This window comes from Zootoca vivipara, chromosome 2 (assembly GCF_965207765.1).
Source record: "Zootoca vivipara chromosome 2, rZooViv2.hap1.1, whole genome shotgun sequence".
In the NCBI taxonomy this organism is placed as follows: Eukaryota; Metazoa; Chordata; class Lepidosauria; order Squamata; family Lacertidae; genus Zootoca; species Zootoca vivipara.
The window spans coordinates 80,251,319-80,272,815 of NC_142584.1; the positions used below are offsets into that span (position 1 = coordinate 80,251,319).

The 21,497-nt window shown below is 41.5% G+C and overlaps 1 protein-coding gene across 7 annotated transcripts in view; it reads right to left on the reverse strand.

The window, feature by feature from the left end:
- Nucleotides 1–21,497, reverse strand: part of ARHGEF3 (Rho guanine nucleotide exchange factor 3) — a 116,309-nt gene that overhangs the window by 62,748 nt on the left and 32,064 nt on the right. For 6 of the 7 annotated variants that reach the window (XR_015948244.1, XR_015948243.1, XM_088662265.1 and 3 more), the window contains one exon: nucleotides 1,921–1,983. Coding sequence is in view for 5 of the 7 variants with exons in the window: in XM_088662265.1 (XP_088518391.1) it covers nucleotides 1,921–1,983 (63 nt within the window). In the remaining 2 variants the exon portion in view is untranslated. Of the gene's footprint in view, nucleotides 1–1,920; nucleotides 1,984–7,958; nucleotides 8,125–21,497 lie in introns of those variants that run through there. The other variant, XM_035106368.3, reaches the window with a different exon arrangement.

Consider the following 21,497-nt stretch of genomic DNA (forward strand, 5'->3'; position numbering starts at 1 on the left):
GAAGTTTGTTTTTTAATTACAAAATAAATTACATACACACATATACAAAGACTTAATATAGAACATTATGATCCTTTTTAGTAGCCTTCCCCAGTTTGGTGCCCTCCATATATTTTGGACTACAGTACCATCAGCCCTAACCAGCATGGTCTGATCTGGGCTTTTCTTAAATTTGATTTTGTTCTGGCTTGGCACTCTGAGCAGTAGCTGTAATTTCTCAAAATGCCACCAGACCTACCATCACTTGGGAAAACTGAAAGGCATAGTCACCCAGCATTGCTCTTAGTGCTGCTATTGCAGTTAGGTGAGCTGACCAAGGACCACTGACAAAAGGAGCAGACCCATCCCAAGGACACTTTGCTTAGAGTCTCCATTAACCTGAAGTTGGCTTCAATTAAAACAGGCACACACAGCAGGAAGAAGACTAAAAGGCCACAAAGGTTTATAGATTCTGCCGGAACAGAAAACCTGCATCTTGCTGCTGGAAAGCACATGTTCAATTTTCAACCAAAGCAGATAGTTATCAGAGGAAGGAAGGCACATTTTTAAAAGAGCAGTAATACTGCTTTGGAAGCACCCTTATTGCATTAAGTGTAATAAGAGTTGGAAGGCATCTTGGTGGTGATCCAGTCCACCTCCTGCTCCTGGCAAAATGCATTCCTGATAGGTGGTTTGTCAAGTAAATGTTTCCAGTGAAAGAGAGGCCACCCCTCACCCAAAGCCATTATGTTCCACTGCTGAACAGATTTTACATTCAGAATATTTATCCTAACATTCAGCTGAAATCTGCTTCACTGTAATTTCCACCCACAGGCTCTGGTCCTGCCCTCTCGAGAAATAAGGAACAAGTCTGCTCCATCTTCTGTCTGACAGCTCTTCAGGTATTTGAAGATTGCTACCATGTCTTCCTTTACTCTTCTCCAGGCTAAACACGCCCAGCTTTTCAAGTATTCATCGTAAGACATGGTTTCCAAATCCCTCACTATCCCAGTCTGCCTCTTCTGAGTTTGGATGCTATGCCCAGCAATATTTAAAAGACACCTGAAAGTAAATACTGCTGAGGTCCTCATCCCATCTGGGTAGAGGAAGGGAAGGCAGAGTGTGCACATCCAAGGCTCATGCAGGTTTATTCCAGCTCATATATGTCATTCTTAACCATGGTTAAGTTTATTGTTTATACATTTGAGAACATTGTTAATCTGTCCTTCATCAACACACAATCCTTGAGTAGGGTAATAGTAAAATAAACTTAAAACATTAAGAGCAATTTCACTGAAATCAAATCACAAGGCATGTAAAAACCAACACACACACACCAGCAACCAATTAACAACAATTGAAACAAAATCAAATAAAAAGACACTTTATGTTCAACAAATACATGTGCAAACAATTGTATTTTCAGCTGGCAATGCAGCTTGGTGTTTAACATGAACATGACCACTGGATGTATTATGTCCAAATCAGTCCATATTATTACAGGTGCCACTTTTAATATAAGTCTTCATTAGGGATTCAAGAAAGGTATTAGGAAGGAATTAGTTTCCAAGTGCATTTTACAACACCAGTATAACTCATAATCAAGTAAAGTCGCAGCAATCAAATCAAGCACAAGAATATATTTCTGCATGGCTTAATATTGCAAGCAGAAATTTAAGCTGTAATATTAATTTATCAGCAGGAGTTCATGCAACAATGTTCTATTCCACTTGCACTATCTTCCTGGACATAAAACTTGTTTCCTTGAATTACACAGGCTTCAAAAATAGAAAGTTTTAAGTTTGTCAGCAATATTTCAACATGCAGAGCAGAAGGTATTTTTATGACAGGAACAAACAGTTTGGCACCCAAATGGTCAATGCTATTCCCACTCTAGCAAAACACACTGGGCACATTACATTTCAGAAAACAATTACTCACACTTGAGTCAAAGCTGCAGACACTGATTACATCTTCGCTCTGGGCGCTCTGCTTGCGTTTCTTCTATTAAAAGAGAAAGAAAAAGGGCTCATATCTTAGCAGAAGACCAGCAAACAAAATACTTATTACATGTTTACTTTTCAACTTATAACATTATAATACACTAAAACATTTTTCAAGTGTTTACATGGCCACAGTATCATATGCAAGTTGGAAACCACCAGCAGTCTAGACACCTGAAGTTTTAGGGTGACCATGTAACAACTTTTGTTTTTTTCAACAAACGCTGAATAAATGCATAGTGGTGGCCTCCTGGCACCTTACCCTCTTTGAGTGAATGCCAACCAGCCAGCAGAGCATTTGGCTACTGCTAACTGAAGCACTGCTGTCAGGACTGGCCATGAAATCAACTCACACAAGGTCACCAACACAACAATCCCAAACATACCTACACATAAATGGGGAAGGCCAACTTTGTACTGTGCGAAGATAGCTAACACAGGGTATCTCTAGCATAATCTGAAACTCTAGCACCAGAAACAAACATTCTACATCAAAGACATTTAGCCCTGAATACTTTTTAAAGGCTATACAGAAGTGGTCGTTTTTTTTAAAAAAAAGAACTTAAATCCTCACTGATAAACACAGCTTCTTTGAGGTTTGTTTCTTTCAAAGAGACAATTCCAGGCACATGCACATTTGTATACGACTTATCAAGCTGTCACAACTGGCAACTTAAATATTTCCCAATAGAAAAGATATGCAGACGATAGTATAGACTAGAAAGCTCTCTCTTTCATGAAAATGTTAACTGTTGCCTGTCCTTAAAATATACCATTTCACATATAGGACTAGAAAAGTTGAGTTTGGGGTTTAAAAATAATAATAAAGTATGTATGCAAAACAAAGGGCAAACCTGCAATGACATCACAGGGTGGGGGTCAGGGTATGCCTCCCATCCTGCTGTGTTTGAAGATTGGTGAAAGCTATTCACTAATCCACTCGTCTCACTTTTGTAACCACATTGCCCTGCGTCTCTTACATGCATACACTTCCACATATGTGTCCTCCAACCTCAATAACACAAAGTCCGTGTAATTCTTTCCCCACATCTCTGGAGGACCTGGAAAGAGCTACCGAAAGCATAGCCCAGAGAAAAAAGGTTGAGAACCACTGCTCTAACTAAAAAAAATAAAAATTATATTCAACCTGTAATTATTGATTGGACAAATTAACATTTTAATATACCAAACATGATAATTTAATGGCATACCAACTTACACATAATGCATTCTCACACTGGGCATACCTTTTTGCTAAAAGATTAGACAAAAACATGCCCCTGCCCTGATTGGCTTTGTGGGCAAGGCCTGCTCAAAATGCAGGCTCCAGCGTGGTTGGAGGTGGGTGGCACCATCCCCTCCCATAGTTGCATTGGGAGATGGTTGCCTCCCAGGACCAGCCGCAGAGTGTGGGAAGTGGCACCCTACCGGAGCCCCAGGTAAGCAGATATTCTCGCACTGGGCATCTTATACAACTATACCTTTTCACTAAAAGATTAGGCACATTTAATGCAAATCACATTTTAATTGGTCATTTCAAAATGGCAAAAAATGAACAGGTCACAGAATGAAAACACACACATATATTTATGTGTGGCATCTTATCCATTCACAATCAATATCACTGTTGTCTACTAAAATATGCTAATATGAATTTTAGAATATTAATTCCATTGCTTTTCTTTACTTCATTTGTCATTAAAAGGAGAATTATAACTCTGCCCTACCAAGTGAAATAGTGGTAGAAAAGATGTTTTCCAAATGGAAAATCACAGCCTACTTATTAGATTGCTGTGGCAGGTAAGTAAACCCATGAGATTAGTCTATTTTTGAAACAACCACTAATCCTAGGCTATTGTATCAAGTAATCAAATTTCCCTTTTGGCATCTGTGATTTTAATTTCAAAGCAGAAACCTGAGTAAGACATTAATAATAAAAGGCAGGACATTTTTAAATCTTGCACCAAGGTTCAGCCTGCTTACAATTCTACAAAGAAAACTGGCATCAAGTTGTGTAATAGGAGATCACTTCAACTGCTGTGGCACATTTCAGAAAACTCTTTTTAATAGGCTTCATTTTGCTACCTATTGCAGGGAAGGACACATTAATAGTTCTTTAAGTAGCCTTGCAAATGATAAGAATGTTAATTTATTCCAGATAGTTTTATATCCAATTTCCATTGGATCTCAAATAGCTGAATGAGAACCACAGGTGTGAGGTCCGTTGAGCTTGTGTTCTACAAGTACCAAACTTTATACCAAAGACACCAATTTAGCTAACTATGTAACTGTGGATAATTATAACCTGTAAAAATAGACAGTTAAAAAAGAATGAGCAGAAGCAGGGATTGGAGCAGATTATATACATAGCACATTGCTCCGGCCTGTCAATTCAGTGGTTGTATTTTGATGTATTCAGTTCCACTGTGAAACTGAGGATGACTTCATGTCAGCTTTTCTGTTCGAGGTGGACTTTGGCATCTACATCCAAACATTATGTTACTTTCAACAAATGTGGCATTGTAGCTGAACATATGTTTATTTTCAGTGTATAATTTTATTCATCACATTGTGCCAGGAATCTGGTGCCAAACTATTGTCTTGTCTTTATGCTTTAGGAGGCCTCAGTTGCTTTTTGTTCATGTTGGCAAGCTTGCCATGGCAGTAGGGAACAAAGTCTCCTGTTAGCTTTGTTGCTCCCATAGAACAAAGGGCCTCAAAATATCACAAGACTAAGAATTGGGATATTCTGCTGCTGTTGTTTTGCACTTTGTTGAATAGAGACACACACAGATGTGCACAAATATTCCAGTGCACATCTGTGCAGAAGGATACATAAAAATAACTAGCTTGCTTTCAGGCAGTGCTTATTATTTCAGTGCTAGTTTACATATATACATCAGCTCTCATACTGAATACTTATTTTATGGCCCTTTGACCCCACTTTTTACCATTTGTTGGTTTTTTCTACCCATATGTACATACAGCTGCTCTTGCAAGAGGCAAGGTTTTCTTAACAGGAGTAATGGTTCTTGGAAACTTGGCTTCTTTAACACAGTTCTTGCCTCACAAACTTTGCTTACAGCAAACAGAATTCTATTTCTATAGGCTATAGAGAAAGGGAAGGAATAGAAAACCCACTTGCTTTCACTTTTCATAATATTCAGTGGAAGATACATAAAAAAGATATCCTCTTAGACCTTTCCCTGTGTCACTGCCAAACCATTCCCCTTAAAGAACAATACTGTACAGTTTCAACACCTGCCAACTGAGGATAACACTCCATGCATCTGATAAAGTGGGCTCTGGTCCCTGAAATCTCATGCCAAAACACATTTGGTAAGTCCTATGGAATATTCAAGAGTCTTTTATGACGAGAGATGTATAGGTGAGTGAACTTACATGACTGGAGGACAGGTAATATCATTTACCCTGTGATTAGCTTGGTGAAAGAGTGGAACGGAAGAGTCCTCTGCTTTATTTACCATTCTATAATTCAGTCTACATCACAGGAAACTCAACTGTCTTTATGACAGAGGTTTGCATTTCCTCTCTGAGTGTTGTGTATAAATCCTCTTTTATCAGTAGCTTTAAACCAGTGATAATGATAACCTAGACTTCCTTTTCCAATGTCTCATTTTAATTCCTGTAACTAAAGCCCCACTCTTTAAAATAATTAGATATCTCTTTCTCATCTCCTGTTAAGATAACTGGTAAGAAGAGTAACTCTTATGCAGCAAGACATTACTGCCCTTGTTGATCTTTGATTTGATAAGAAAATTTAGTGGCTCTGTAATGAGCAGTATTTATCAGGCAGGAATTATGCAAAAACTTACAAAAACATGTGATTTATTCACACACACTGAAATAATAAACACTTAATATAAAGTTATTTTTATATAATGTTTGCTCTACATATAATATAATAGCTGGTCACCCCAACAATAGGCTGTTGATCCAATTCATACAGTGGCAGTATAGCCTCCCCTCTGCCATGAACCTCCTGGAATACAAGGAGGTATTCATGTATATTCATGTGTGTTGGAATATAGAGCACCCTCATTAATGCCTGCTTGAACCATTATTTTTCATTTAAAAACTTTCTGTACCAACAGAAAAACTGGCACTAAGTCCATAACCTGTTGGTGTTTGGTAACTACCTATTGCTGTAGTGTGCAGAAAGAAATAGTATGGTAAGATTGCTGGTTGAAGGGATAAAAGAAACTTAAGGTATATTACTCATAGCAAACAGAACCAGTCTAAGTATAGGTTTTACATTTAGCCGAGTTGGAGCCAAGAAGTCAACACTAGGACATGCTTTGTTTAGTTGTTTAGTCGTGTCCGACTCTTCGTGACCCCATGGACCATAGCACGCCAGGCACTCCTGTCTTGCACTGCCTCCCGCAGTTTGGTCAAACTCATGTTCGTAGCTTCGAGAACACTGTCCAAAGGACAGTGCTAGCTCATACTACGGTAATACTGAACTTGGAGAAGAAGTCGGAAGGAAGTAAAGTCAGAGCTTTATGGCAGGTGTTGGAGAAAAAATGTTTAGGGTTCCATCTGCCAGCCTCCTTAGGTGTGACCTAGCTCAGAGTCTGCCAGGTAGAACCCCTGGATTACATAAACACAGTTTTCAAGTGTTCACTACAGAAAGGCAGGAAAAATCAATACTTCTGCAACACTAACAGCATGCAAATAGGAAAGATTATTCGGTTTTGGAATGCCAAGAATAAGCACTTGTTTTAAGACACATTGAATGTTTTCTAAAAAGGAAATACATACATTTTGAAAATAAATAAATCACTTATTCATCGTGAAAAGGACTCATGCAGTCATTTGTTGCTATGGATCAATGTTTTAGAAGTTGCTTTAATCTTCAGTTTAGTACCAAATCTTAACGAATTAACTAACAAGTTTCACTTTACTAACTACTGACATATGGCTCACTTTCATGTAGAGCCATGTAGAGATTGGAGGAATTTTTCTGACTATTTTTGTAACTGAATACTCTATGACAGTAAGTAATCTAAGACTTTCTTTTTCTTGTTGTCAGCACGACATTTAAAGCAGTAAAGCCACAGAATTAGTAAACACTGTTTCTTTTAAAGACAGAAAATCTAATGCTAAGCAACCATTAGCAGCATTTTAATTTCTTGAATGGCTTTATCTATGATTTCTAAGAAGAGATATACTGTATTTTCATACTATTCTGAAATCTAAGCTTAAGAATCTATGACTAATGTCTTTATGACAAAAACTTAACCATTGTACAATATGAGTGCTGCAATAAAGTTTCCATGTTAAGTTATCAGGAAACTTGCCTCTAAAAAGAAGTTTACCCAGAAACATCAGGAATTTGAAAAAAGTAGCTAGCCACTTTCGCTCTTAGGAACTCAAGTAAAAACAAGTGAAAATTTCATTTCATTTGTGTCTTTAGATTTAACCTTTAACTGGCTTTTCAGCCCATGGAACCCCAAGTAGCTTCCAAATAGAACAAAAATAAGACAACAATTTATAAAAACTGCAGTCAGAATAATTATGTTTGAAAATTTAACTCATACAATTAAGGGCAGCAAAAGCTCACTACGATCAATCAACTCCATAAGCACATAAAGGAAGCTATTTAATAATCACCTGAAAATCGATGGCCTGTCAGTCTCATTAACAGAGGGTGTGGTGAACAACAGCATGCTATTATTCAAATAGATGTTTCACATGTACTGTATTGTACTTGTATACAATGAGAGACAAAAAAATACTTGACACATTATGGACCAGCAAAACTGTCAGGGACTTCACAATATGACCTTAAAATTTGTTATCTTAAAATTTTATTATCATCCAGCTAATGAATACCACCCAGAAGCACACTATGACTCTGGGGACGGCTGCAGTAAAAAATTGTCCTGTGTGTTAACTACTATGGATCCTACTTTTAACAAGTCTAAAGACAGACACACACACAGCTGAACTTACCTGATGATGCACAAAAAAGCAGCACCAGCCCATGAGGTACTGTACGCATATACCACATCTATACTTCACAGGTGCACAATTCACAGTGTAACCTCCACAGCCATCTGTATCTAGCACCAAGGCCCTACATTTCCCCTTCAGTTTCTTTCATCAGCAACTCCACCCTGCATAGCCAAACTGCATGACAGGAAGTGGCAATGAGCCACTTGTTAGAACTGAAAGATTGAGAGATGCGCAGCTATCTATATCTTGTTTTTCATTTGCTGTATTTGCTTAACATATCTGACTATATCAAGTGACTTCAGAAAAGCAGTAGCTAATGGAATTCTGGCAAGAAACTGCCTGCATCTTTTTTCTTTCTCACAGAAAACATAGGCAATTGCTGCCCCTGCCTCTAATTGTAAAGGTAAAGGGACCCCTGACTATTAGGTCCAGTCGCAGACGACTCTGGGGTTGCGGCACTCATCTCGCTTTACTGGCCGAGGGAGCCGGCATACAGCTTCTGGGTCATGTGGCCAGCATGACTAAGCCGCTTCTGGCGAACCAGAGTAGCGCACGGAAACACCGTTTACCTTCCCGCTGGAGCGGTACCTAATTATCTACTTGCACTTTGACGTGCTTTCGAACTGCTAGGTTGGCAGGAGCTGGGACCAAACAACGGGAGCTCATCCCGTTGTGGGGATTCGAACCACCGACCTTCTGATCGGCAAGCCCTAGGCTCTGTGAGTCAGACCACAGCGCCACCCGTGTCCTCCGCCTCTAACTCAACAAGACATTCTAAACTGACTCACAACACTCTGCCCAAATGTTCCATTTCTGGATACAACATAAGTAGAAGCTAGTCTCAGTGGAATCTTCATGACAGCTCTTTTAAATTGTTCGTGTTCTCATTAAAATCATTTTCTTTAACCTTTTTGTATTTTGAATATCCACAACTGTCAGTATCAATTAAATAGGCAACTCAGCTCTTTAAAAGTCAAGTTTTCCTGGAAACATTTAGTTTCTTTATGCGATTTCCTGGTAGTGAGTGATTTCCTGCATACATTTAATCCTGGTTTCAAACTCTTTTAATGAGCTGATTAAATGTAAACAGAGAAAAGAGTAAAAGATAATATTTTGTATCCTTCACCAACTACGATTAAACATTTAAATATGAGCATATTTGAATTTCTGCTAGCTGAATAACCAGCAATGTGTTCCTAATGTTCTTCCTAATGTTCTCAAATATTTAGATGCAGGTGTTTTTCCTCAGAATGGTAGTGGGGGTGGGGGTGGGGAGGTTACATTCCTCTTCCACACCTGCTCTGATTTATTTAACTATCAGCTGATGCTATTTGCATTGCAAAAAGCCTACATGTTAAACGCAAATATGAAATTAAGTCTGGCCCTAAGCTGCATTCTTGCAAAATGCAATATTAGTAACACATTTGTTAGAGCAAGCAGTACCACATAGGAATTCTGACATACTCCACAGCTGATGCCTCTTTAGGCATTAGCCTTTCAACAATTATTCTTCTCGTTATCCAATCCTTTCTTCTTCTTTGAAAAACTCATGATGCACAACAATCATTTGTCATAAAGTGACTAGGTGATGCTCTAGAGAAGTGCTTGCTTTGACAAAAGTGACAAGTTTGCCTAAAGTAAATCCCACAGAGAAAGAGCATGGCCTAAACTGAACCAACTCTGTAATCTTATGCCCACTTATATTTGAGTAGGCCCTACTGAATTCATTTTTAGGAACAGACATATTTAGGATTGTGTTCTAAATAGCCTAGGGCTTGCCGATCAGAAGGTCGGTGGATCGAATCCCTATGACAGGGTGAGCTTCCGCTGTTCAGTCCCAGCTCCTGCCCACCTAGCATTTCGAAAGCATGTCAAACTGCAAGTAGATAAATAGGTACTGCTCTGGCGGGAAGGTAAATGGTGTTTCCGTGTGCTGCTCTGGTTTGCCAGAAGTGGTTTAGTCATGCTGGCCACATGACCTGGAAAAACTGGCGGGAAGGTAAATGGTGTTTCCGTGTGCTGCTCTGGTTCGCCAGAAGTGGTTTAGTCATGCTGGTCACATGACCTGGAAAAACTCTACAGACAAAACGTCAGCTCCCTCAGCCAGTAAAGCAAGATGAGTGCCACAACCCCAGAGTCATCCGCAACTAGACCTAACGGTCCAGGGTACCTTTACCTTTACCTGCTGTATAGAAAAGACATATTTCACATTTTATTTTTCTGCTTTTCAATGTTAACACATACACACCCAGCTCAGAGCCATGTCTAACACTGATGCCCTGCACCATGCAGATCATCACTATGGACACATCCATATGGCAAAAGTAATATCTGAGTTGGTTACTCTGCTGAGGGGTGCCATTTCCTGGTTACAATTTGTGCAAGGAAAGCAGGCAAAAATAGGTCGCTACATTCATGTGAACTTCTGCTAGGAAGCAGCATGAGTCAATGTGGCCATGCTTGGTCAGGCATTTCTTCCTTCACATTGGTCTTCTATAAAGACAGAGTGGTAGGCTTAGAGTCTTATATATACCACCATAGGGCTTTCCAAGCATCCCACAGGTAGATGCAGCATCAGGAGACATGTCCACACAACAACACCCTTCCCTTCAAACCATCTTTAGTCTAGAATGTGTCAGAATGGTTTCAGATTGTGTCCCAGATTTCAGAATTAGCAGCTGCTCAGTCCCTGCTCCTGCCAACCTAGCAGTTTGAAAGCACGTCAAAGTGCAAGTACCGTAGATACCGTATTTTTCGCTCCATAAGACACACTTTCCCCCTCCTAAAACAGAAGGGGGAGAGTCTTATGGAGCGAAGACAGCCAGTTTTGCGCTGTCCGCTCCTCCCCCTTTGCCGTTGCTGTTAGCAAAGGAGGCGGGGGAGGAGCAGACAGGCCAAAAGCAGCACTTTCCCGCTGCCCACTCCTCCCCATTTGCCGTGCCACCGACAGTGACAAGGGGGGAGGCAGCATCAGCCCGAAATTGGTCTGGTGCTGCCTCTGCAGCCGCTGCAGCCAGCTGCTGAGGGGAGGGGCACTGCACTGTGCCTCTCCCAGTCCCTCCGCCTCCGCTGCCTCCTTTGCTCCCCCTCCGGCGCCCCCTCCCAGCCTTTTAGAGGAGGAAAACCAGAAGAAGAAGAAATTCCTGGTTTTCCTCCTGTAAAAAAAAAGGTGCACCCTTTGGTCCAGTGCGTCCTATGGAGCAAAAAATACGGTAAATAGGTACCACTGCAGTGGGAAAATAAACAGCGTTTCTGTGCGCTGCTCTGGTTCGCCAGAAACAGCTTAGTCATGCTGGCCACATGACCCGGGGGAAAAACTGCAGACAAACATCGCCTTCCTCGGCCAGTAAAGCGAGATTAGCACTGCAACCTTAACTGTCTTAACTGTCTGGAGTCCTTTACCTTTAACATAGTGACTGCATTCACATTCATGCTGAAACCACATGAAGAGCCACAGTGAACTTCAGTCTCACATACGGTATTTTGTGCACTTTAATTATGGATATTTATATTTTCGTGGGTTTGTGAAACTTTGTTTTTATATTTCTGTAAATCACTTAGAAGCCTATTTTGGCATTAAGTGTATATAAATTAATAAATAATAATAATCCTCAATATGCCACCCTGAGCTCCTTGGAGGAAGGGTGGAACATAAATGTGTTAAATAAAATGAATAGCTGGATAGAACAACTGAGAAGTGCTGTGGCTTTGGAAGAATCAACATACACTTGCAAGATCAGGAGCTCTAACATGGTGCATCAGAATGTGCATAACAGAAAAATTCCAGGATTCCACTCCTCTGCACTGTTCAGTTGTCTGCAGGATAAACCTGAAATGCTTGTTTAAAAAGTCACTGACCCCAAATTGCTCTGATAGGTTTTGAAGCACATGTCCTTCAATCAAAGATTGATCTGAACATCTAGTGTGCTACAAATTATAAACAAAAAGGGTAGGGGCAGTGGCAGGGAGGAGGCATAAAACATACAGCCCATTTCTTAGGGAGTAGAACTGAAAAGAGGTCAAGTTCATTTGTTGCTCACAAAGAACTGGCAACAGGACGACACAGCAACACCCTGTCCCAGACTATAATTAACAATGGGAAATCTGTAATGTAACAGCATGGGCACTTCATTTCAGAGGGTGGGTAACAACTGAATTTATCTTTTGTATCACATGCTGCTTGTAAATTTTAGTATCTCTTGTTTGCAGGACAGCAGGGAAGTGACAGGTTTATAGCAATGCTGAGCATTTTTACTTTTTACAACAAGCCACACCTATGAGCAGTCTAGTTGAAATGTTTTAAAGGTATCCAGTGAATATTAATGGGATATATTAGAGGCATTGTTTAACTTTGTTTTAATCTGCCTTATCTTCAGAAGACTCTGCTGGTAGCTACACTTAAGAACAGTAAGTTAAAACCCATCACAAAGGTAATGTACTGTATCAAGCATCCAATTTGTTTATCCCTAACTATTAAGACCTGTACAGTATAGTAATAGACACAATACAGTAATAGAATATACTATACAGTATGCAATAATAGAAAACTTTCCATGTCTTACAGTAAATGCAGGTTTGTTTGTTTTTCATTTTTAAATAAAAATAAAATACTTCACACTTATATAGTGTTCAAATGTTCCTACATTTTCTCAGTAAGTCCTACTATACAGCCCTTTAAAAATCATATGTATTATCCTCATATTGCAAATGAGATTGTGGAAATAACACAGTGGTTTGCCTCACTTAGTACATACATGGCTGACAGGAGATTTGAACAGAGGATTATTAGCCAACAACTTACTGCCATACCCCAAACAAGAGTTTGGATTTGATATCCCGCTTTATCACTACCCAAAGGAGTCTCAAAGAGGCTAACATTCTCCTTTCCCTTCCTCTCCCACAACAAACACTCTGTGAGGTGAGTGGGGCTGAGAGACTTCAGAGAAGTGTGACTAGCCCAAGGTCACCCAGCAGCTGCATGTGGAGGAGCGGAGACACGAACCCAGTTACCCAGATTAGGAGTCTACCGTTCTTAACCACTACACCACACTGAGCCTGCAATAAACCCAGATGCCAACTTTGCTGCCACATACACCCGGACAACATCATTACTGGCCCCAACAACATCCAACATACCATCTCAGGACTATTTAATTGCTCATCTTCTAACATTGTGTATGCCATCAAATGCCAACAGTGCCCTTCAGCTCTCTATATTGGACAAACAGGCCAAACCCTACGCCACGGGTGTCAAACACAAGGCCCGGGGGCCAAATCCGGCCCGCCAGACCTTGTCATGTGGCCCGCCCTCTAGAAGCAGGGCCGGCGCATCCACTATGGCCAGGACCCCGGCGGAGCACGCAGCCGTGGGCAAGAGGGCGAGAGCAGCGCCCGCCACTTGCTCCGGGGCTTTCAGTTCAGGATGTTTGGGAGCGATCCTCCGGCGGCCCGCTCCCGCGACGCCTCCCCACAGCCCCGACGTCAGGCGCTGGGCAGCCAATGGCAAGCCGAGGCGCCCGCGGCCGCTCCTCCGGAAATCAGAAGAGGAGCTCAACAGAGTGCAAAAGGGTCAGAGCCGCCCAGGGTCCAGGCGGAGGGGAAGTCGTGAGCTGGGCAGGCAGTCAGGCGTCGCGCTCCCAGCCTCACGCCCTGCCGAGCTCGTGGGGATTTGGAGGGCGCCAAGGAAGAGGCAAGGCGCCTCCCTTAAAACAGCCCTGAGGGAGCACAGGCGCTTGGGGCCCGGCGAGTCCGCTGCAGGCAGCAGTGGCCGGAGCAGTTCTTCTCCCTCGCCTCCCTCCGCCATGGCTGCGTCCAACCCACTGAGCCCCAGCCCATGCCTGCCTGTCTGCGAGCGCGACGGGGGTGGTGGTGAAGGGAGGAGACTGCAGCGGAGAAGGGGGGTGACGGAGGGAGTGAGAGAGGGGGTGGACGGGGACCATGTCCTTTTAATAAAAGCAAATCCAAGCCATGTAGCTGACAGACACGCGTCACCAGCGCACTGGGTCCTTTCCCTTCAGTGAGTGCTGGCCGGCGGCTCCTGAGCCCGAGGTTCTGCCTAGTGCCGGGGCTGCCGAGGAGCCCCGCGAGGGAGGAAAGGAGGCGAAATCGCCTCCTCCTTCGCCCCGCCGCCACCACCTCCCCTCTTCGCTGCAGCGCCTCCCGGGTCCCGCACACTGAAGCGCGGACAGTGCAAGGGGAAGCGGCTGCGGCGCAGCTGCTGCCGCCCACCCTCCGGAGAGAGCGCGTGTGCAGAAAGGGACGTGGCTGGCCGCTCGGTGGGCGCCGACAGCCCGCTCGACCAGAAGCCCGCTCTGCTCCGAAGGCGGGTTTGGCTGAGGAGGGAAGCGGCTCTCCCATCCCGCTGGCTCCAGTCGTGTCCCCACCACCACACCGCACCATTTGTCTTGCTGCGGTGTCCCTCTCCGTGCACCCTGGCGCCGAGCGCTCTCTCTCCCCATCCCCCTGCTGTCACTCTAGTTTCCGTGTGCCTGCCACGCTTGGAGAGAGAGAGAGAGAGAGAGCCCCCATCTCCGCCGAAGCAGGACCTCCCCGCCGCCCCCGGGAGAAGGGGATGAAAATAAAACACAACACAGTCCCTTGTCTGTCTTTCCCTCTTTCAGTGATTTAGGAGAAAGAATGTTGCCCTTTCTTTCCAGTTGAAAATAACAGTCCAGAAAGAACAAAGTAATCCAAGCGGAAACAAAAGTAGCACTTTCACTCTTGCAATTGTTACATCACAATGGCTTCTCGCTGTCTGACAGAGTCTCTGCTCCCAGTAGTCGAGCGGCTTTTCCCAATTTCCCTCAGTTCTAATGTTCCTCTTTTTCCAGAAAGACAAAATTAGCTAGCCTCCCCCCCCTCCCGTCTCTCTTCCGAAACCTTTCACGTCCACCTTCCTTGCAATCAAAAGGCCAAGGGAAGGGGGAAATGCTTCTGATGGCAAGAATTGAGATGGATCCTAATGCATGTTTACTCTGAGCTCAGTGAGTCAGTTGAAGTAAGCAAGGTATGTCCAGGACCGCCACCAACCAGGGAATAAGCGAACACACAACCACAATTGAACAAATGTAGATTGCTGTACTCCAAAAGGAGCAGGGGGGGGGCTTCTCAGAAGGAGGACAGGAAGGACTGCAAGAGCCCTTTAAAAAGGTGCTTTGAAGCGTTAGCATGGGGGGAGGGAGGGGTATGTGTGCAAATATCAGGCTTTTTAAGAGTTTGGTCAAAGTGTGCGTGTTTCAGACTCCCTCTCCTCCTCTCTCTCCCTGCGCCTCTCCCTCTCCGGAGGTTTAGTATGCTGGCTGACAGCTACGCTCCGATCTTTCCCCCTTCTGTTTGTAGGTGATCTTTCCCCCTTCTGTTTTACCGTCTCCTCTCCCCTGCTTTGATGTCTGTTACCAAAAATCATTTTTCAATAAATTGTACAATAATTGTACATTTGAATATCTACTTGCCATTATTCTGACTATGTTTCTGCTTTCAGAGCTAGTTATTACTTACATTATTACAAAAACAGTAATAATTGAATGCAGTGACAATAATTTATGATAATAAAGAGTGGACACATAGTCCTACAGATACAACCAGCCCTTTGAGGGTGACCAAACTGCTGATGCGGCCCCCGATGAATTTGAGTTTGACACCCCTGCCCTACGCCAAAGGATAAATGGACATAAATCTGACATCAGGAACCATAAGACTGAAAAACCAGTAGGAGAACACTTCAATCTCCCAGGACATTCTATACAAGATCTCAAAGCAGCTGTTTTATTACAGAGAAATTTCAGGAACAGACTGGAAAGAGAAGTTGCTGAATTGGAAATCATTACCAAGCTTAAAACCATGGAACCACCTGCATGATCAAGCTTTCTTTAGCACCTCAGCCCTTGCTTTTCCCCCCAGGACTAATTGCAGCCATCAGCAGCCATTAACAGCCATCTACAGGTTTACCACTCCCATCAGCCCTTCACCCATTCCCTCCCACCCCCACCACCCTCTGTATATATATAGGGTCTGACACTTCTGTTTCTAGTGTATCTGAAGAAGTGTGCATGCACATGAAAGCTCATACCAAAATATAAACTTAGTTGGTCTTTAAGGTGCAACTGAAACAACATTTTTGTTTAAATTAAAATGTATCCATGATTAATCAAGAAGCAGAATTTAAATCGTTTGGCTATTGAATTCTGCTTTGTGAAACACCGTGCACGTTGATGTCACTGTGTAAATCCATCAACCAGTCTCTGGAATTAGGCAATTTCAGGTTTTGAAGGCTAAAAAAAAGCAACAACTAAGGAAATGAGAAATATTGCAAGAAAACATAAGCTTTCCCTAAAATAAGCAGCAAAGTCTCTCTAAAAACTGCATTTAACATAATCAATGTACATAATTTGGGGGGGGGGAGTTGCTTAGCTGTCACTTTTTTATTATGAGCAACACTGAATTTAACAGATTAACAATATACTGCATTATGTATAGTACACACACAAATAGATTAACTGGTGTTTTTGAATTTTGTCTGGAATTGGCTGCAACCATCTGTTAAACAAACACCACACAATGAGTTTCTGATAGCATCTCGTTCTTCTTGCCAAAATAAACTCTCTTGTTCCAGCAGAAATCAATCTTTTGATTGTAGTTAACAATAGTTCTAGTGGTCTGTTCATATAAACAAAACCAGTAATGAGTAAAAACATTTAGGATCTTTCCACAGTATAGATGCAGCTCACATGAAGGACAAAATTAATAATGGCAAAAGACAGTGTTAAGTGTCACAAACAACCTCACAAACACTCTGCAAATGTGATTTCGGTTGATACGCAAGCTGAGGAGCTTTAGGATTTGGCAGACCTCACCTCACCAGCATGCACTGAGCTGCACCTCTGCTACTAAAAATATGGCAGTATAAAATCAGGGCTATGCCAATGGAATACTATACAACCACAGAGAGGCTAAAATGAAGCAGCAACAAGAGGCAGATCGGGGGAGAGAAGTATACTTATGCCATATCCTATGGCTCTCTCAGACCTGGCTCTCTGCTGTTATGCCAACCAAATAAATAAATAAATCATGACCCATCTCCTACTGCTAGGATCCAACTTAACAGACTTGACGTTATTAATGGGAGGTTATATATAGGTGCATTAAGGCTTATTCAAATATTATTTTTTCCAGATAAAGCAGTTTCTGCAGGAGACATATGTGGCTGTTTAGGTCGAGTAAAGTATTTTATGAACTTTATTCACAGGTAACGGGGGAGGACCCCTGGACAGTTAAGTCCAGTCAAATTCAACTATGGGGTGTGGCGCTCATCTCCGCTTTCAGGCTAAGGGAGCTGGTGTTTGTCCCCAGACAGCTTTTTGAGTCATGCAGCCAGGCCAGCACGATTAAACCACAGAAACACTGTTTATTTGCCTGCCATAGTGGTACCTATTTATCTACTTGTGCTGGTATGTTTGTGAATTGCTAGGTTGGCAGGAGCTGGGACAAAGCAACAGGAGCTCACCCCATCACGCTGACCTTACAGGCTTGTCACCCACACAATGACAAATGTAGGATATTTTTTTTTTGTAAATACTATCTTAGAGTGGGGATTTCAACCACATTTAGGAAGTAAGCTATCTAAAAATAAATTTGTTTAACAAATCAATGGGAATCCAAAGTTGGCCTTCAGCTCATGGAGATTTTTTTGTCAATAACCTGGTAAAATTATTACTGCTTCAACAGAGGTGGCCACATCTGCAACTTAAATAGATGTTTCTGCAAAAACAGCCCAAAACACTAGAAATGAAAGAGGATATAAAATAAACGCAGCTGCAATAAAGTACATCCAGTCTTCATCCAACTGCAAAAATACAAACCAATTAAAATGTTGTGTGTTTTGATTTTTTTTAAAAAAAACTTCCTTAATTGTCATTAACACTTACAATTAAAGATCCAGCCACATTAGCTTGTGAACGGTTTCAGGTTGGACACAGAAGTTAGAGCTACAGGTCTACAAGAATCTACTGTACTAGGGTACTGTAGTTGCTATTGCCCCCCCCCCCGTTATTATATTATTTATTTTTGTTTTTCATTTTGTATTTATATACAGTATTATAAACCGTGATGTGACCTTCAGATGAAGGGCCATGCATAAGTAATAGTTACGATTTGAATCCACATGATATTATCATCTACCTCACATTTAACCAATTGGCTAAGCAAAACATCTTGGGTCACTTTATCACAGGGTCCAGTGAAATCAAGAAATAAATTTTCTGCAACATTCACACAATCCGCTACTAAACTATTAATCTGATACAAAAATAGAAGCAAAGCATCTTTATACTAGTTTGTGAAAGTGGGGACCCCAGAAAAACAACTCCAGGCTGAAGAGGTTAAGCTGACTGGATCATCCTTTATTGTCACTAGCCGACACTAACATTGATACATTCAAGACAGGAAATATCTATTGCAAAAATAAATTCTGCAATATTTTTTAAAATCTCTAACAGTAGTACCTTTTCAAGCCAATCTTTCTAAATCTAGAGAATAAAAGTAGAACAGATGTTCAAAGGTGAAGCAATCTTCAAATATCTCTCGTTGTGACTGAAAAATATCTCTCGTTGTATCTCTCGTTGTAACTGAAAATGAGTATCAAGTCTTCTAATGCTTCACATATGGCGAAAATCAAATGATGGCGTACTCAAGGTGTTTTGAAATCCATAAAGTGAACAAATGCCTAAATGTTTTAATCCAACATAGCATGAACTTTCTGCCAGTGCAAGTATTTCTGCCACCCCCTGGGGTAACTGTTCTAGGGATAACTCCTGTGACAAAGGGCACTGGTCACTTGCCCCTCTATTATGGCTGAGCAGGCCAGGGACATAGCTCTCATCAGTTAGTCAAATCTGCAGGATAAAGTTTAGGATTTCCACCAGGAAGATGGAAGAACCCTGTGACAGTTTACAGCTGAAATGACTCATCTTCCTCTGCCCCAGGGAACATCTAGCACCCTTCACACCCCAGCAGTTGTCAAACTCCTCTCACTTGCCTTTAAACAGTAGGCTTGTTTTTAAACCCACTCTATCCTCCATCCAGATGGACAAAAGGCTTTATGAGAGTTCAACCAGGCAAAAGTACTTGGGTTGCAAAGAGTTCTGAGGGTCAGATAGAGAAGACCACATCTAGTCCCTGTGCCTGGGGCTACAGCACACCATAAAAAGGCTCATTGTTTTGTTACTAAAGTGAGTGAGCAAACTCCTTGTGCTGTCACCAGTAAAAACGAACTTCTTTTACTTTCTTTAAACAAGTAAGAACTTGACTTATTTAATAGTCCGGTTTATTTTAGTTGTCCTCACTTTACCCATACCTACGTGATCTATAATCAATTCTCTGCAGCTGGATGAAAGATTTATGAATTTCCATAAAACAGAAAGAGAATAATGTGTACAAAAAACTAAAAGGAATGCTGGTGCCAAATGTGGTAGCACTGTTGACAGAAAGTTGGCTCTCAGGGTATTACACAGATCTCACTACACCAAGTCAAAATCCAAGCAGGTGAGCTGCATTACTGATGAATGTTTTTTTGTTTTGTTCCCTAAGGAGTCAGGAACATTACAAACCATAGTAAAAGAATGATGGGCTTTATGGTGTTTATGCACAAACAGAATGGACTTCCACCCTCACAACAGAATTTCCCCTTCCTCTCTTCACCCCTGCAGCCAAATGTGCTCCAAAAATCTATTCTGAAGAATTAGGAAAATGTCCAGAGCAGATTGAGGGGGGCCACATGGAGGAGGAGAGGAAGGGAATGGGAAATCCCACTGTGTAGACAGAAGTAGTTGCACAATGTTGGATTTTGCCCAATCTAGGGAACTGGAAATTACAACACAACCACTCTGCAGTATATCACTGCAGAAATAATATCCTGCATATCCATACAGAGAGTTAGATGATCATATATTTTGCTTCAAATGTATGAACAACCCTTTTGCCTGCACACACACCCTCTGTTCACATAAAAGAGTAATCACGCTGAGCAACCATGGTTAGCCAGGTTATTAAACCAACTTTAAACCATGGTTTAATATCTTGGCTTGTTCCATAGCTGTTAACCATGGCTTCATAGCTTGACTGCTAGCTTAGACAAGGAGAGTTATGAAGGGCCTGTGGGTAAAATGCATGTTTATATCTCTGCTTCATAAGGCAAGGCAATTGAAAATCAGGTTTATTACAAACATTTTTTTCCTAAAGACAATCAGAGTCTTTAGCATGTAAAAAAGATGGCTTTGTAGAAACATTTTAAAAGGTTGACAATTTAATTCTGTAGAAAAAGCATATTCTGGTACCTTCAGAATTACATACAATAAACAGCAAACACCTGGCATGAATGTATTGAATGCTAAAGTAGTCATTTACTAACATTTTATCTTTGGGCAATGTATCTCAATGGGGCATATAAATTATCACTTGTATTTTGTTTCATTAAATGTGTTTAGGTGTCATTCAACACCTTTGGAATGAAAGAAAACAGCATAGACGAATATTTCTTTATTTTATTTAACAAGGTTTATGTGGGGATTAATCATTAAAACTTCTAAGCAGTTTACATACAATATTATAGGGGATTAATCATTAAAACTTCTAAGCAGTTTACATACAATATTATGAAATATATGTTAAAAATATAGATAAAATCAAATGATAAAAGCAAGTTGACCTAATAATTTTCAAAATATGAGTAAAATAAGCAACTATAAAAATATACAGAATAAAATAAAATTACATATTAAAATATGTATCAAAATTAGATGTCTGGGTGCTCTTTCCAAAACAAAAAAGGTTTTAGCAGGCATGGAAAACAATACAGCAAAGGTGCCTGTCAAATGTCAATGGGCAGAGTTCCAGAGTATGTCCTACCACACTGAAGGATCATTTCCCTGCAAGTGTGGAAAAAACATAATGTAGCACTTTTAAAAATGCCAGTTACTCAGATCAAAGGGTCAAGTGGATATGTTTTGGATGAAGCAATGCTTCCAAGTAAAGTGGTCCCAAACTGTTGAGCGCTTTATATACTAATAGTAAAACCTTGAATTTGGTCTGTTAACAAATTGGCAACCGTTGCAAATATTTTAACACCCCTGTCAGCTGTGATCCAGTAGCACTTTGCACTCTGCACTAATGACAGTTTCCAGACCCAGCACAAGGAAAGCCCCACATAGAGTGTGTTGCAGTAATCCAGTCTTGAAATCACCAGTGCCTAAACTGCTGTGAACAAATTATCTCAGTCTGAAGTTGACAGAAGACACTCCTAGCCACTGAGGCTAGCTGGGCTTTCAGCAACGAAGCTGGATATAGAAGCATCCCCAGACTGTGTTCCTACTCCTTCTGACAGGCAATTGGCCAATTTCATGGATATGGGAACCACTGACAGTACCTCAGTCTTGCCAGGATTCACTTGAAGCTTACTTGCCACCATCCATACACTGGTCCAGGGCATAGCACACAACCTCTCCCAATTCAGATGTTATGGACATCACCTAATGAACACTCCTA